The 13,972-nt window shown below is 37.4% G+C and overlaps 1 protein-coding gene across 6 annotated transcripts in view; it reads left to right on the forward strand.

Annotated features, from left to right (window-relative positions):
* The first annotated feature begins 269 nt into the window (after positions 1-269).
* Positions 270-13,972, forward strand: part of MUSK (muscle associated receptor tyrosine kinase) — a 135,233-nt gene continuing 121,530 nt past the window's right edge. For 4 of the 6 annotated variants that reach the window (XM_032240326.1, XM_032240327.1, XM_032240328.1 and 1 more), the window contains exons 1-2: positions 270-369; positions 11,580-11,889. In XM_032240326.1, coding sequence (XP_032096217.1) covers positions 11,811-11,889 — 79 coding nt within the window. In that variant the 5' untranslated portion in view covers positions 270-369; positions 11,580-11,810. The remainder of the gene's footprint in view (positions 370-11,579; positions 11,890-13,972) is intronic. The other 2 variants (XM_032240330.1, XM_032240331.1) reach the window with 1 other exon arrangement.

Below are 13,972 nucleotides of genomic sequence, written 5' to 3' on the forward strand. Positions count from 1 at the left end.
TAGTCTGGTCCGTAAGCCACACACTCAGGCTTTGAGAAAGGGCCAGAAACAAAGCTGGTTTGCTTTCCTAATCCTGGTGATGACCAGGACATTACAAAAATAAGTTTTATCTGTGGGTGTATATTTTTATTAAATTAAATCTCCCGAGAGCATTGGAGTTATGCATAGACCCTATTTATTAATCTTGCATCAGCTCTAAGTGATTGTTTTAAAAATAGCCTATGAATAAATTGACATGTCATACTGATTCAGTTGTGCAGCATAGTGTTCCTAGCATAATTTGGTGCTGCTGAGCTTCTGAGGGACTAAACTGAAGGATTCTCTTTCCTGAGGTCGTATGTTTCTCAAAATGGGAAAATTATTTTCCAGGTAGCCATGACATCAGCATTACACATTTTTTAGCCCTTATTTAGCCAGTATCTTTATTACAACTGTGCTGCCCTATTTATAGATGATGCTAGAAGATTCCATTATTGTATTCAATCACACACAGAACCATTTTCATACTGCATGTGCAACTAGCAATTGTTGCTAGGTAAGGAGTAGGGAGAGTTGATTGTATTCATTTTCTTATCTTTCAATAACCTGGCAAGAAAGAGGAGTAATAATTTTAGGAAGCAATTTGCAAAGCTACTTTAAATATAGTGTTAGTAGTTTGAATAGATAATGCTTTCATTTTCTGAAATTGGGATGTGTAAGTGAAATTAAATTGAACTGAAATTAATAGATGCAGGACTCACCTAAGGACTTGTCATGTGAAATGTTGTCTAAAACCTTTTTTTTTTTTTTTTTTTTTTTTGTGCTCATGTTAACCGTTAAGTCTGCAACTATGAATTACTCCTGTCAAGGTCACTATCTAGCCAAATCAGATGGATACTTCCCTTGTCTAGACCGTCCTCACCCTCTCAGCAGCATTTAACCAATTTGATCTCTTTGATCTCTTTCTCTTTAGGTACTTCCTTCTCCTTCTTACAAGAATGCACACACCTGGATCCCTCCAGCTTCTCTGGCAATAGTTTCCTTACTATCTTTTGTTTTACTAACTTGCTCTTCTTCTTCTTCAATACAGTCTCTGTAGGTTGGTGTTACCAAGGTAAAATCCTGGGCCCTTGTTTTTGCTCCATCTATTTTATGACCATATGCTACCTCATGGTTGAACATCAACCTGCTGTACACTCCCAAAAATCAGGTAGCAAGATGCCTCCAGTTGTGGCTATCCAGTTGTCCCAACACAATTTGTTGAAGAGACTATTTTTGTATATTCTTGTCATCTTTATTTAAAAAATCAATTGATCATAAAGGCATACATTTATTTCTAGGTTCTCTATTCTGTTCCATTAGTCTATTTGTCTGTTTTTATGCCAGTACCATGCTGTTTTGATTACTATAGCTTCACAGTATACAGTTATTTATCACCTAACATCAGGAGATGTTTTGAGAAATGCATCAATAGTTCATTTTGTTATGGTGTGATCATCACAGAGTGTACTTACAGAAACCTTGATGGCATAGCCCACTGCACACCTAGGCTGTACGGATATCCTATTGCTCCTAGACTGTAAACCTGTCAACATGTTACTACACTGAATACTGCAGGCAGTTGTAATACAGTGGTATTTGTGTATCTAAACATAAAAAATCATGGTTTCCAGCTTCATCCTTGTCCCTGAAAATACAGTATAAAATACAGTATAAAAGATACAAATGGTACACCTGTATTGGGCACTTACTGCAAATGAAGGTTTCAGGACTGGAGGTTGCTCTGAGTAAGTCACTGAGTGAATGGTGTGTGAATGTGAAGAAGGCCTAGGACACTAGTCTACACTACTGTAGACTCTATACACACTGTACGCTTAAGCTACACTAAATTTATTTTTTAAATATTTTTCTTTCTTCAATAATAAATTAACTTTAGCTTACCATCTATCTTTATTTATTTTATTTTATAAACTTTTTAAATTTGTAAGCTTTTTGACTCTTCTGTAATAATATTTTGTTGGAAACATAAATATATTGTTCAGCTATCAAAATGTTTTTTCTCTATATCCTTAAGCTCTTTTCTATCTTTACATTTTTTATTTTTATTTTTTTACTTTTTAAACTTTTTTGTTAAACACTAAGACAAACACACACAATAGCCTTGGCCTACACAGGGTCAGGATAAAAACTCACTGTCCTTCAACATCTTGTCCTGCTGGAAGGTCCTCGGGGCAATAACATGCATGGAGCTGTCATCTCCTATGGTAACAATGTATTCTTCTAGAAAACATGCCTGAGGCTGTTTTACAGTTAATTTTTGTATTTATTTTATTTTTTATGTTTTTTTATTGCATTTTAGGTTTTGGGGTACATGTGAAGAACATGCAAGATTGTTGCATAGGTACACACATGGCAGTGTGATTTGCTGCCTTCCTCTCTTTCACCTATATCTGGCATTTCTCCCCATGCTATCTCTCCCCACCTCCCCACCCCTCCCCGATTTCCCCCAACAGACCCCAGTGTGTAGTGCTCCCCTCCCTGTGTCCATGTGTTCTTATTGTTCGACACCTGCCTATGAGTAAGAACATGTGGTGTTTGATCTTCTGCTCTTCTGTCAGTTTGCTGAGAATGATGGTTTCCAGGTTCATCCATGTCCCTACAAAGGACACAAACTCATCGTTTTTGATGGCTGCATAATATTCCATGGTGTATATGTGCCACATTTTCCCTGTCCAGTCTATCGTCGACGGGCATTTTGGTTGGTTCCAGGTCTTTGCTATTGTAAACAGTGCTGCAATGAACATTCGTGTACATGTGTCCTTATAGTAGAATGATTTGTAATCCTTTGGATATATACCCAGTAATGGGATTGCTGGGTCAAATGGAATTTCTATTTCTAGGTCCTTGAGGAATTGCCACACCATCTTCCACAATGGTTGAACTAATTTACACTCCCACCAACAGTGCAAAAGTGTTCCTATTTCTCCACATCCTCTCCAGCATCTGTTGTCTCCAGATTTTTTAATGATTGCCATTCTAACTGGCATGAGATGGTATCTCAATGTAGTTTTGATTTGCATTTCTCTAATGACCAGTGATGATGAGCATTTTTTCACATGTTTGTTGGCCTCATGTATGTCTTCTTTCGTAAAGTGTCTGTTCATATCCTTCGCCCACTTTTGAATGGGCTTATTTGTTTTTTTCTTGTAGATCTGTTTTAGTTCTTTGTAAATTCTGGATATTAGCCCTTTGTCAGACAACAGCCAATATCATACTGAATGGGCAAAAACTGGAAGCATTCCCTTTGAAATCTGGCACTAGACAAGGTTGCCCTCTCTCACCATTCCTATTCAGTATAGTAGCGGAAGTTCTAGCCAGAGCAATCAGGCAAGAAAAAGAAATAAAGGGTATTCAAATAGGAAAGGAGGAAGTCAAATTGTCTCTATTTGCAGATGACATGATTGTATATCTAGAAGACCCCATCATCTACAATCAAGATTTTGGGCCCCATCAGCCCCAAATCTCCTGAAATTGATAAGCAACTTCAGCAAAGTCTCAGGATACAAAAATCAATGTGAAAAATCACAAGCATTCCTATACACCAACAACAGACTTAAAGAGAGCCAAATCAAGAACGAACTGCCATTCACAATTGCTACAAAGAGAATAAAATACCTAGGAATACAACTAACAAGGAATGTAAAGGATCTCTTCAGGGAGAACTACAGGCCACTGCTCAACGAAATAAGAGAGGACACAAACAGATGGTGAAACATTCCATGATCATGGTTAGGAAGAATCAATATCGTGAAAATGGCCATACTGCCCAACATAATTTACAGAGTCAATGCTATCCCCATCAAGCTACCAATGACCTTCTTCGCAGAACTGGAAAAAACCACCTTAAACTTCATATGGAACCAAAAGAGAGCCCGCATAGCCAAGACAATTCTAAGCAAAAAGAACAAAGTGGGAGGCATCACACTACCGGACTTCAAACTATACTACAAGGCTACAGTAATCAAAACAGCATGGTACTGGTACCAAAACAGAGATATAAACCAATGGAACAGAACAGAGGCCTCGGAGGCAACACAACATATCTACAACCATCCGATCTTTGACAAACCTGACAAAAACAAGCAATAGGGAAATGATTCCCTGTTTAATAAATGGTGTTGGGAAAACTGGCTAGCCATGTGCAGAAAGCAGAAACTGGACCCCTTCCTGACACCTTACACTAAAAGTAACTCCAGATGGATTAAAGACAAAATAGACAAAATAGACAAATAGACAAAATAGACAAAAGGCAAAATAGACAAATGGGACCTAATCAAACTCCACAGCTTCTGCACAGCAAAAGAATCAGTCATTAGAGTGCATCGGCAACCAACAGAAATGGAAGAAATTTTTTGTTTTTAAATAAGTACAGGGTGTACACACCAAAATAATAAAAATATAGTACAGTAAATACATGAACCAGCAATATGATCATTTATTATCATTAACAAGTATTATATACTGTACGTAATTGCATGTGCTATATTTTTATATAACTAGAAGTGCAGAAGGTTTGTTTTACACCAGCATCACCATAATCATGTGAGTAATGTGTTGTACAATGACATTAGGACACCTGCAATGTTACTATGTGATAGGGAATTTTTCAGCTTCATTACAATCTCATGGAACCACTGTCATATATGTGGTCCATTGTAAACTGAAACATTGTTATGTGGTACATCTCTGTATTTGTAAGTTAGATAGTGTGATACATCCAGCTGTGTTGTTTTTGCTCAAGATCCCACTGCTTGTTTTTGTCAGGTGTGTCAAAGATTAGATGGTTGTAGTGGTGTGGTCTTATTTCTGAGGTCTTTATTCTGTTCCATTGGTGTATATATGTTTTGGTACCAGTGCCATGCCGGTTTGGTTACTATAGCCTTGTGGTACAGATCAAAGTCAGGCAACATGATGCCTCCAGCTTTGTTCTTTCTGCTTAGGATTGTCTTGGCTATGTGGGTACTTTTTTTGTTCCATATGAATTTTAAAGTAGTTTTTTTCTAGTTCTGTTAAGAATGTCAATGGTACTTTGATGGGAATAGCACTGAATCTATAAACTACTTTGGGCATTCACAGGATATAGTTAGAGAAGAAATCTGATGACATCTACATCTCTTCTATCAAAACTGTATTATAGCTGGGCATGATGGCTCATGCCTGTGATTCCAGCACTTTGGGAGACTGAGGCAGAAGGATCACTAGAGGTCAGGAGTTGAGACAAGCCTAAACAATATAATAAGACCCTGTATATACAACAAATTTTAAAAGTAGCCAGGTATATAAGCACATACCTGTAGTCTCAGGTACTCTGGAGGCTGAAGCAGGAGGATGGCCTGAACCCAAGAGATTGAGGCTATATTGATCCATGATGGTGCCACTGCACTTCAGCCTGGAAGACAAAGCAAAACTCATCTCAAAATATAAAAATAAATAAATAAATAAATAATATAATATTAGGATTATTTTTATTGCAGTTTAAGAAGTTAACTGATATTAGCCAAGCCAAAAAAAAAAGAATTTATTAAATTTATAAATAACAGGGAAGCCCAATGGATAAGTCTAGCTTTGGGCAAAGCAAGATAAAATGGCTAACACATTATCTTTTGTTAGTGGAACATAAGGGTGTCCAGCAGCCCTGGGTTATCAAGTTCTCACAAGTGGAGATCTCAGAAGAAGGAGAAGCTTATTTTGCATTAGCTCCAGTAAAAAACCAGGGAAGCCTCCAGTACAGCCTAAGGCATGAGTCCCATCTCTGAACCAATCACTATGGCTAGGTAGTAGGAGCGATCTCCCTAGAAAACACTTGCAAAATATGTAAGAGACACACAGCAAATTATTTACATCCAGAGTATTAAAAACTCCTATAAATCAACAAGACAAAAAAAAAATGGCCTAAGAAAAATAGACCAAAACCACAGGAGAGGAAAAGGAGTAACAATAAATATATATAGAATAGTTTTCAGTGAAATAAGTGTAAATTACAGCAATGAAATGCCAATTTCTATTTAAATACAAAAATTGAAAGATAAGTGTTAATGAGAGTATGAGAAAGTGGGTTTCTCCTTCATTACTGTTCAGAATGGTGTAATTGAACAATTTAGTCATACCCTTTACAATGTAAAATTTGCCAACCCTTTAATCCAATCTAGTTTCAATTGCCAGTGGTTTCCTGAAAGAAATTTTTACACAAGAACAAAAAGAAGCATTTATAGGGATTTGCATTGCAGCACTCTTTGTAACAGTAGGAAAGTGAAAGAAATTTGTATCCAATCGAAAGCATCCCAAATGCCCATCAATAGAGAAGTAGACTAGTCAAATATACCATTGTACATCCATGACACAGAAGGCTGTGTAACTAATGGAAATAGTGAGGTAGGGTATAAAACATGGCAAAGTCTCTAAGACATATTGTTCAGTGAGGAAACACAATTTATGATGTAGTACATTGGGCAGCCATGGAGGTGTGCCTTCAGGTGTGACTTCATGAGAATCTGTTGCCAAGGAGTGTGATTAGTCACCAGCTGATAGTGTGCACACCAAAACTACACTCTCCGTGGGTTTCTCCCAGCCGACAATTGAGCATAGCAAGAGATTGCACAACCACACCATTTCTACCCAGTGCAGGATTCCCCTAATAGGGCAATCTTTGTTTGGTGACTCCCCACGGCCATGGATGAAACTTTCTCAGAGCTGCACTGAAGTCTGAGTCTCCTCCCATCCTGTCCTGATTCCTTCCATCTCTCCTTTCACAGGTGTCAGAACTGTGATGCAGTCTGAATGTTCTCACCTCCTGCATATGTCCCCTCTCCCCTTTATTCTTCACAAGCATTTCCTCTGAAAATCTTTGGCATGTCTAATTCTATCTTGTCATCTCTTTTTTAAGAATGCAAACAGATACTTACATAGAGGAAGATACCATTCATAAAAGCCTTGCTACAAAGCAAAACTACGTATTTCTATATATACATAAGTATGTGTGTAAATGTATACAAAAAGATCTAGAAGGATGCATAGCAAATTAGAAACCATATTACCTCTCAGTAGGAAATTTAGACTGTGCAGTAGTGTGGTCATTTGAATAAAAATGAGCTCTTTATTCATACCTATGTTTGCATAAGAATAAGTTACTTCTGGAAGATTAAGAAATAAAATAAATGAGTAATTGCTGCCACAGGGATAGGGTGCTGTGTGTCTAGAGCAAACAAGAGATTAATTTTTCACAATATATCCTTTTCTGCTTTTCTTATGTTGGTTGTAGTATTGCACAAGAAATGTACAACCAAATCTCTGCATCCTTATCTAGAAATATTAATAATTACCTTTTTCATTCAACCCCTTATTGTGAACATCTTTCCTTGGCATTACCCATTTTTCTGCATTATCATTTTAGATATTTTTAATATTCCAATATGTAGATGTAATATAATGTACTTAATCTATCCTCATTGTTAGATATTTTCATTTCCAATTTTTGGTATCAAAATTAATGATAAAATTAATATCCTTATTTCTCAACTTTTAAAAAATATTTCTATTATTATTATACTTTAAGTTCTGGGATGCTTGTGCAGAATGTTCAGGTTTGTCACATAGCTATACACGTGCCATGGTTGTTTGCTCTATCTATCAGCCCGTCATCTAATGTTATCTCTTCCCTAGCCCCTCACCCCCTGACAGGCCCCAGTGTGTGATGTTCCCCTCCCTGCGTCCATGTAGTCTCATTGTTCAACTCCCACTTATCAGTGAAAACATGTAGTGTTTGGTTTTCTGTTCCTGTGTTAGTTTGCCACAAATAATGGTTTTCAGTTTCATCCTCTTCATCCTTCTCCCTGCAAAGAACATGAAGTCATCATTTTTATGGCTGTATAGTATTCCATGGTGTATATGTGCCACATTTTCTTTATCCAGTCTATCATTGATGGGCATTTGGGTTGGTTCCAAGTCTTTGCTATTGTTAATAGGGCTACAGTAAACATACATGTGCATGTGTATTTATAGAATGATTTACAATCATTTGGGTATATACCCAGTAATGAGATTGCAGGTCAAATGGTATTTCTGGTCCTAGATCCTTGAGAAATCACAATGTCTTCCACAATAGTTTAACTAATTTATACTTCCATCAACAGCGTAAAAGTGTTCCTATTTCTCCACATCCTCTCCTGCAACTGTTTTCTGATTTTTTTAATGATTGCCATTCTAACTGTCATGAGATGGTATCTCATTGTGGTTTTGATTTGCATTACTCTAATATCTAGTGATGATGAGATTTTTATCTTTTTTCTTTCACAGGGAGTCTTGCTCTGTCACCCAGCTGGAGGGTAGTGGTGTAATCTTGGCTCATTCCAATCTCTGTGTCCTGGGTTCAAGCAGTTCTCCTGCCTCAGCCTCCTGAGTAGCTGGGACTACACACGGCTAATTTTTGTGTTTTTAGTAGAGATGGGGTTTCACCATTTGGTCAGGCTGGTCTCAAACTTCTGACCTTATGATCCACCACCTCAGCCTCCCAAAGTGCTGGGATTACAGGCATGAGCCACCACACTCAGCCAATGAGCTTTATTTTATATGTTTTTTGGCCACATATATGTCTTATTTTGAGAAGTGTCTGTTCATATGCTTCACCCACTTTTTGATGGGGTTGGTTTTTTTGCTGTAAATTTGCCTAAGTTTCTTACAGATTCAAGATATTAGCCCTTTGTAAGATGGATAGATTGCAAAAGTTTTCTCCAATTCTTCAGGTTGCCTGTTCACTCTGGTACTTTCTTTCGCTGTGCAGAAGCTCTTTATTTTAATTAGATCCCATTTGTCAATTTTGACTTTTGTTGCCATTGCTTTCAGTGATTTAGTCATGAAGTCTTTGCCCATGCCTATGTCCTGAATGGTACTGCCTAAGTTTTCTTCTAGGGTTTTTATGATTTGAGGTTTGGCATTTAAGTCTTTAATCCATCTTGGGTTAATTTTTGTATAAGTTGTAAGGAAGGGGTCCAGTTTTAGTTTTCTGCATATGGCTAGCCAGTTTTCCCAACACCATTTATTAAATAGGGAATCTTTTCCTCATTGCTTGTTTTTGTCTGGTTTGTCAAAGATGAGACGGTTGTATTGATGAGATTGGGTTATTTCTGAGGCCACTGTTCTGTTCCATTGGTCTATATCTCTGTTTTAGTACCATTACCATGCTGATTTAGTAAACCAGGAACAAGTTGAATCCCTGAATAAATCAATAAGAAGTTCTGAAATTGTGGCAGTATTTAATAGCCTATCAAACAAAAAAAGCCCAGGACCAGACGGATTTACAGCTGAATTCTAGAGGTACAAACAGAAGCTGGTACCATTCCTTCTGAGACTATTCCAAACAACAGAACAAGAGGGACTCCTTCATAACTCATTTTGTGAGGCCAGCATCAACCTGATACCAAAACCTGGCAGAGACGCAACCAAAAAAAAAAAAAAAAAGAAAATTTCAGGCCAATATTCATGATGAACATTGATGTGAAAATCCTCAATAAAATACTGGCAAACTGAATCCAGCAGCACATCAAAACGTTTATCCACCAAGATTAAGTTGGCTTCATCCCTGGGATACAAGGCTAGTTCAACATATGAAAATCAATAAATTTAATCAATCACATAAACAGAACCAATCACAAAAACCACATGATTATCTCAACAGATGCAGAAAAGACCTTCAATAAAATTCAACACAATTCATGCTAAAAATTCTCAATAAATTAGCTACTGGTGGAATGTCTCTCAAAATAATAGGAGCTATTTATTACAAACCCACAGTCAATATCATACTGAATGTGCAAAAGCTGGCAGCATTCCCTTTGAAAACAGGCACAAGACAAGGGTGCCCTCTTTTACCACTCCTATCCAACACAGTATTGGAAGTTCTGGCCAGGGCAATCAGATAAGAGAAAGAAATAAAGGGTATTCAAATAGAAAAAGAGGAAGTCAAATTGTCTCTGTTTGCAGTTGACATGATTGTATATTTAGAAAACCCCATCGTCTCAGTCCAAAAACTCCTTAAGCTGATAAACAACTTCAGCAAAGTCTCAGGATACAAAATCAGTGTGCAAAAATCACAAGCACTCCTATACACCAATAACAGCCAAATTATGAGCAAACTGCCATTCACAATTGCTACAAAGAGAATAAAATACCTAGGAATACAACTAACAAGGGATGTGAAGGACCTCTTCAAGGAGAACTACAAATCACTGCTTAAGGAAATAAGAGGCCACAAAGAAATGTAAAAACATTCCACGCTCATGAATAGGAAAAATCAATATCGTGAAAATGGCCATACTGCCCAAAGTAATTTATAGATTCAATGCTATTACCATCAAGCTACCATTGACTTTCTTTACAGAATTAGAAAAACCTACTTTAAATTTCATATGGAACCAAAAATGAGCCCGAAGAGCCAAGACAATCCTAAGCAAAAAGAACAAGGCTGGAGGCATCACACTACCTGACTCTAAACTTCTACAAATGAACTCCTGAGGCCAAAGAATGAAGGAGACACCAACATGAGGGCAAAAAAAATTCAAATGGTCAGTGCAACGGTAGAGATGTGCACAGTATGTTATGGAAACCCAGAGAAGACAAACATAACACAGCTTTGGAAAGATATGGGATTTTTCTCCCAGGAGGAGATGATAATCAAGTTGAGAGAGATTTGAACTGGGTTGAAAGGAGGAGAGTAGTATCCCAAGAGAAGGGAATGGTATGAACAATTCATGGAAGAGGAAAGCTGTATACAGGGAACCATCATGCAGGTTGTTGAATATAAGAAGCTGCATGAGGCTGGACACAGTAGTTCATGCTTGTAGTTCCAGAACTTTGAGAGGGTGAGGTGGGATCATCACTTGTGGCCAGGAGTTTGAGACCAGCCTGGGTCACATAGCCTGACTGCCATCTCTACAAAAAATAAAAATAAATTAGCCTGCTGTAGTGGCAGGTGTCTGTAGTCCTAGCTACTCTGAAAGGATCACTTGAGTCCAGGAGGTTGAGGTTACAGTGAGCTATGATTACACCACTGCACTCCGGCCCGGGCAACAGAGCAAGACCCTGACTCTGAAAAAAGGATTGTAAAAGATAATACTAACATACAGCAAAGCATGCAGATTACAGTAAAGCCTGTCATATTAGGCAGATTAGGCAGGTTTAAATATATTTTTATGTTATGAGAAGGCACGAAAGGATTTTGAGCTGGAGCGACTATCTGAAAAAAGATAGAGAATGGTAAGACCCAAGACAGAGAGAAGGCAATACAAGGACTATTTCGTTGGAAAAATCTGTAGGAATTGGAATGGGCTGAATGTGGGAGTGGGAGTGGGGTGAGAGAGGGGAAGAATGGAGATTAAATAGGCCCAGATTTCTGGTTTGAGTCCAGGAGAGATGTGGTGCTGAATCCGAAGGTCAGGACACCTATACCTCTGAAAATACAGTGATGGTTGCAAAAGGCATGTGGTATTGTCTTCTGCCACTGTCTTAAAAGGGATTCTAAAGGGATTTTCTTGCCCTTGTTCCTCCAGCCCTACACTTGCGTTCCTGGCCTACGTGGATACTCACCAGCTGGTTGTGTCCATCATTGCAGCCAAGTCTGAGAATTCCTGATTATACTTAGAGCCTGTGGAGCTGCTGACACAAACAGTCATTAGCAGACGACCCTTTTGCCACCAACTATGCTTTAAAATGTAAACCGTGGAGGCATTTTCCTTGTGTTGTCCAGAAGGAACTTTGTCCTGCGTGAGCCTGGATTAATCATGAGAGAGCTCGTCAACATTCCACTGGTACATATTCTTACTCTGGTCGCCTTCAGCGGAACTGAGAAACTTCCAAAAGGTTGGTTTGAGCGATCGTGTCTTCTTGTTGCCTTGTCATAGTTCTAAAGCGTGTGTGTGTAAGAGAGATATGACCATGACTGATTGATAGTATGGTGGGCTTGGGTTTTACCTGATGAAGTAAGGGAGAGATGTATGACAAGGAAAGAAACTATATACATAAGCAATCGGTACCAATATTTTGCTCCTAAGTTCTGCAATAAAAGGCTCAGCCACAAACTGTGTGCAGAGGCCTGATTTCTAGGGCAAAACATAAGCATATATACTGCAAGTTATCAAGGTCTATTTTGTTTATGTGTATGTCAGGTTTCAGGGTGGTCTAGTTGGATGATGAAAACCTTTTCGCATTAGGTTTGCCGGGAATAGAATCAACCTTGTTCCCAGACATCCAGAGCATTTGCTTCTGGATAAAAATTACTTTTGTTTTCAGTTTTAGTTTTACCAAACTCTTAGTAAATATTTTAGTTGCTAAAAGTTGGAAATACAGAAAGACATACACAATTTGTCTGTGTAATAAACCTGGAAGACAATGGATTCTAAATAACTTTGAGCCTGGAGTGGTGATTTAGCTTGGCAGGAGACTGCAGAAGTTTTTTTCAGAGCCTTTGGAATGTACCGGAAATAACACCACCTCAGGGGAAAGGAAAGCAACTTAAGAAACTGACAAACACCTGTTGCAGTAGCAAGAATGTCCAGTGATATAGTTTCTGGCCAGTGTATCATGACACTGGGACTAGCGTATTTTAAATCAGGAAGACTGGAAAATAAGTGATTTGCAAAGTGACTAAGGGCATCATTGAATTCTTTTTTAAAAAAGACATGAGAAAGCAGATGGAGTGGTACCAATAAAAGAGTTTTTGAATTAAACGTTATACAATAGAGTAAAAAGAATTTTTTGCTTTAGGACATGTTCAAAATTAATCATTTTCCCTTTATATTAAAGCACTGAAACAGTATGTATTGTGTAGCTAAATGAAGGTGATATCTGTATATAGATGCAAAAGGTATCTTTAGATTTTGTGGTTCACTAAAAATTCTGGAGCCATAAGGTCAAGGTTAACATGCAAATACGATACGAGTTGCTTCATAAACAATCTGATTTCACAGATTTTGCTTGTTTTGTTTTGTTGCCTCTCTTTTTCCATTTTACTTGAGCGTAATGGTATCTTCAAATATATTTAAACATTTAATTTCCAATGAATAAGGCATCTTCAGATAAAAGAGAATCTAGATCTTTTCAAACAGCTAATAATAGTTAGGAAGACATAACATTGGCTTCAGATTATTTTAATACTTCCTGATCAAACAACGGATGTCCAGTAAGGCGGCACCTGGATGCTTGAACCTAGTCTTATTTGTGTGTTTCTAAACCATGCATTTACACAAAAATGTTAAGGTTAAATACTAAAATACAGTTTTAAAAGGAACGGGACAATTGATTTTGATGATCCAAATAAGAATTTACTGCCTACACACATGAAACCCCCAAAAACCTCTCTATCTGAATGTCTTAATTTATATTCTAGATACAATTGATTTTCATTTCCAAACTTTATAAATAAAGCCCTTAATTCAAATGCACACTATCTCTATTTTGAAAACATTGAAATATAGTGGCATAGAGATAACACAGAGCCAAACACTCTGACTTTTAAATAAACTAATTGGATCATTCATCCAATTTTGTTTCTTATTATTTATTTACTACTAGAATTAGGTTTTAAAATAAAAAAATTAAAACAATTTTTTCTTAGTCTATTGTACCATAAAATCTAAATTTGTATGAGTTTAACTTCACCCTTATCCAAAGCACCATGTCTAGGAGAGCAAACATTTATTTATTACATACACCAATTCTGAGAATAAATACTATCATCAAAGCACAGTCCTTAAAATTTTAAATGTTGAAGGGCGATGAATATATTGGTTGAAAAGAACCACATTATTATTATTATTATTATTATTATTAGAGATGGAGTCTCTTTCTGTTGCCAGGCTGGAGTGCAGTGGCACAACCTCTGCCTCCAGGTTCAAATGATTCTCCTGCCTCAGTCTCCCTAGTAGCTGGGACTATGGGCATGTGC

This window comes from Sapajus apella, unplaced genomic scaffold, assembly GCF_009761245.1.
Source record: "Sapajus apella isolate SASKATOON/1434 unplaced genomic scaffold, GSC_monkey_1.0 scaffold46, whole genome shotgun sequence".
Lineage (NCBI taxonomy): Eukaryota > Metazoa > Chordata > Mammalia > Primates > Cebidae > Sapajus > Sapajus apella.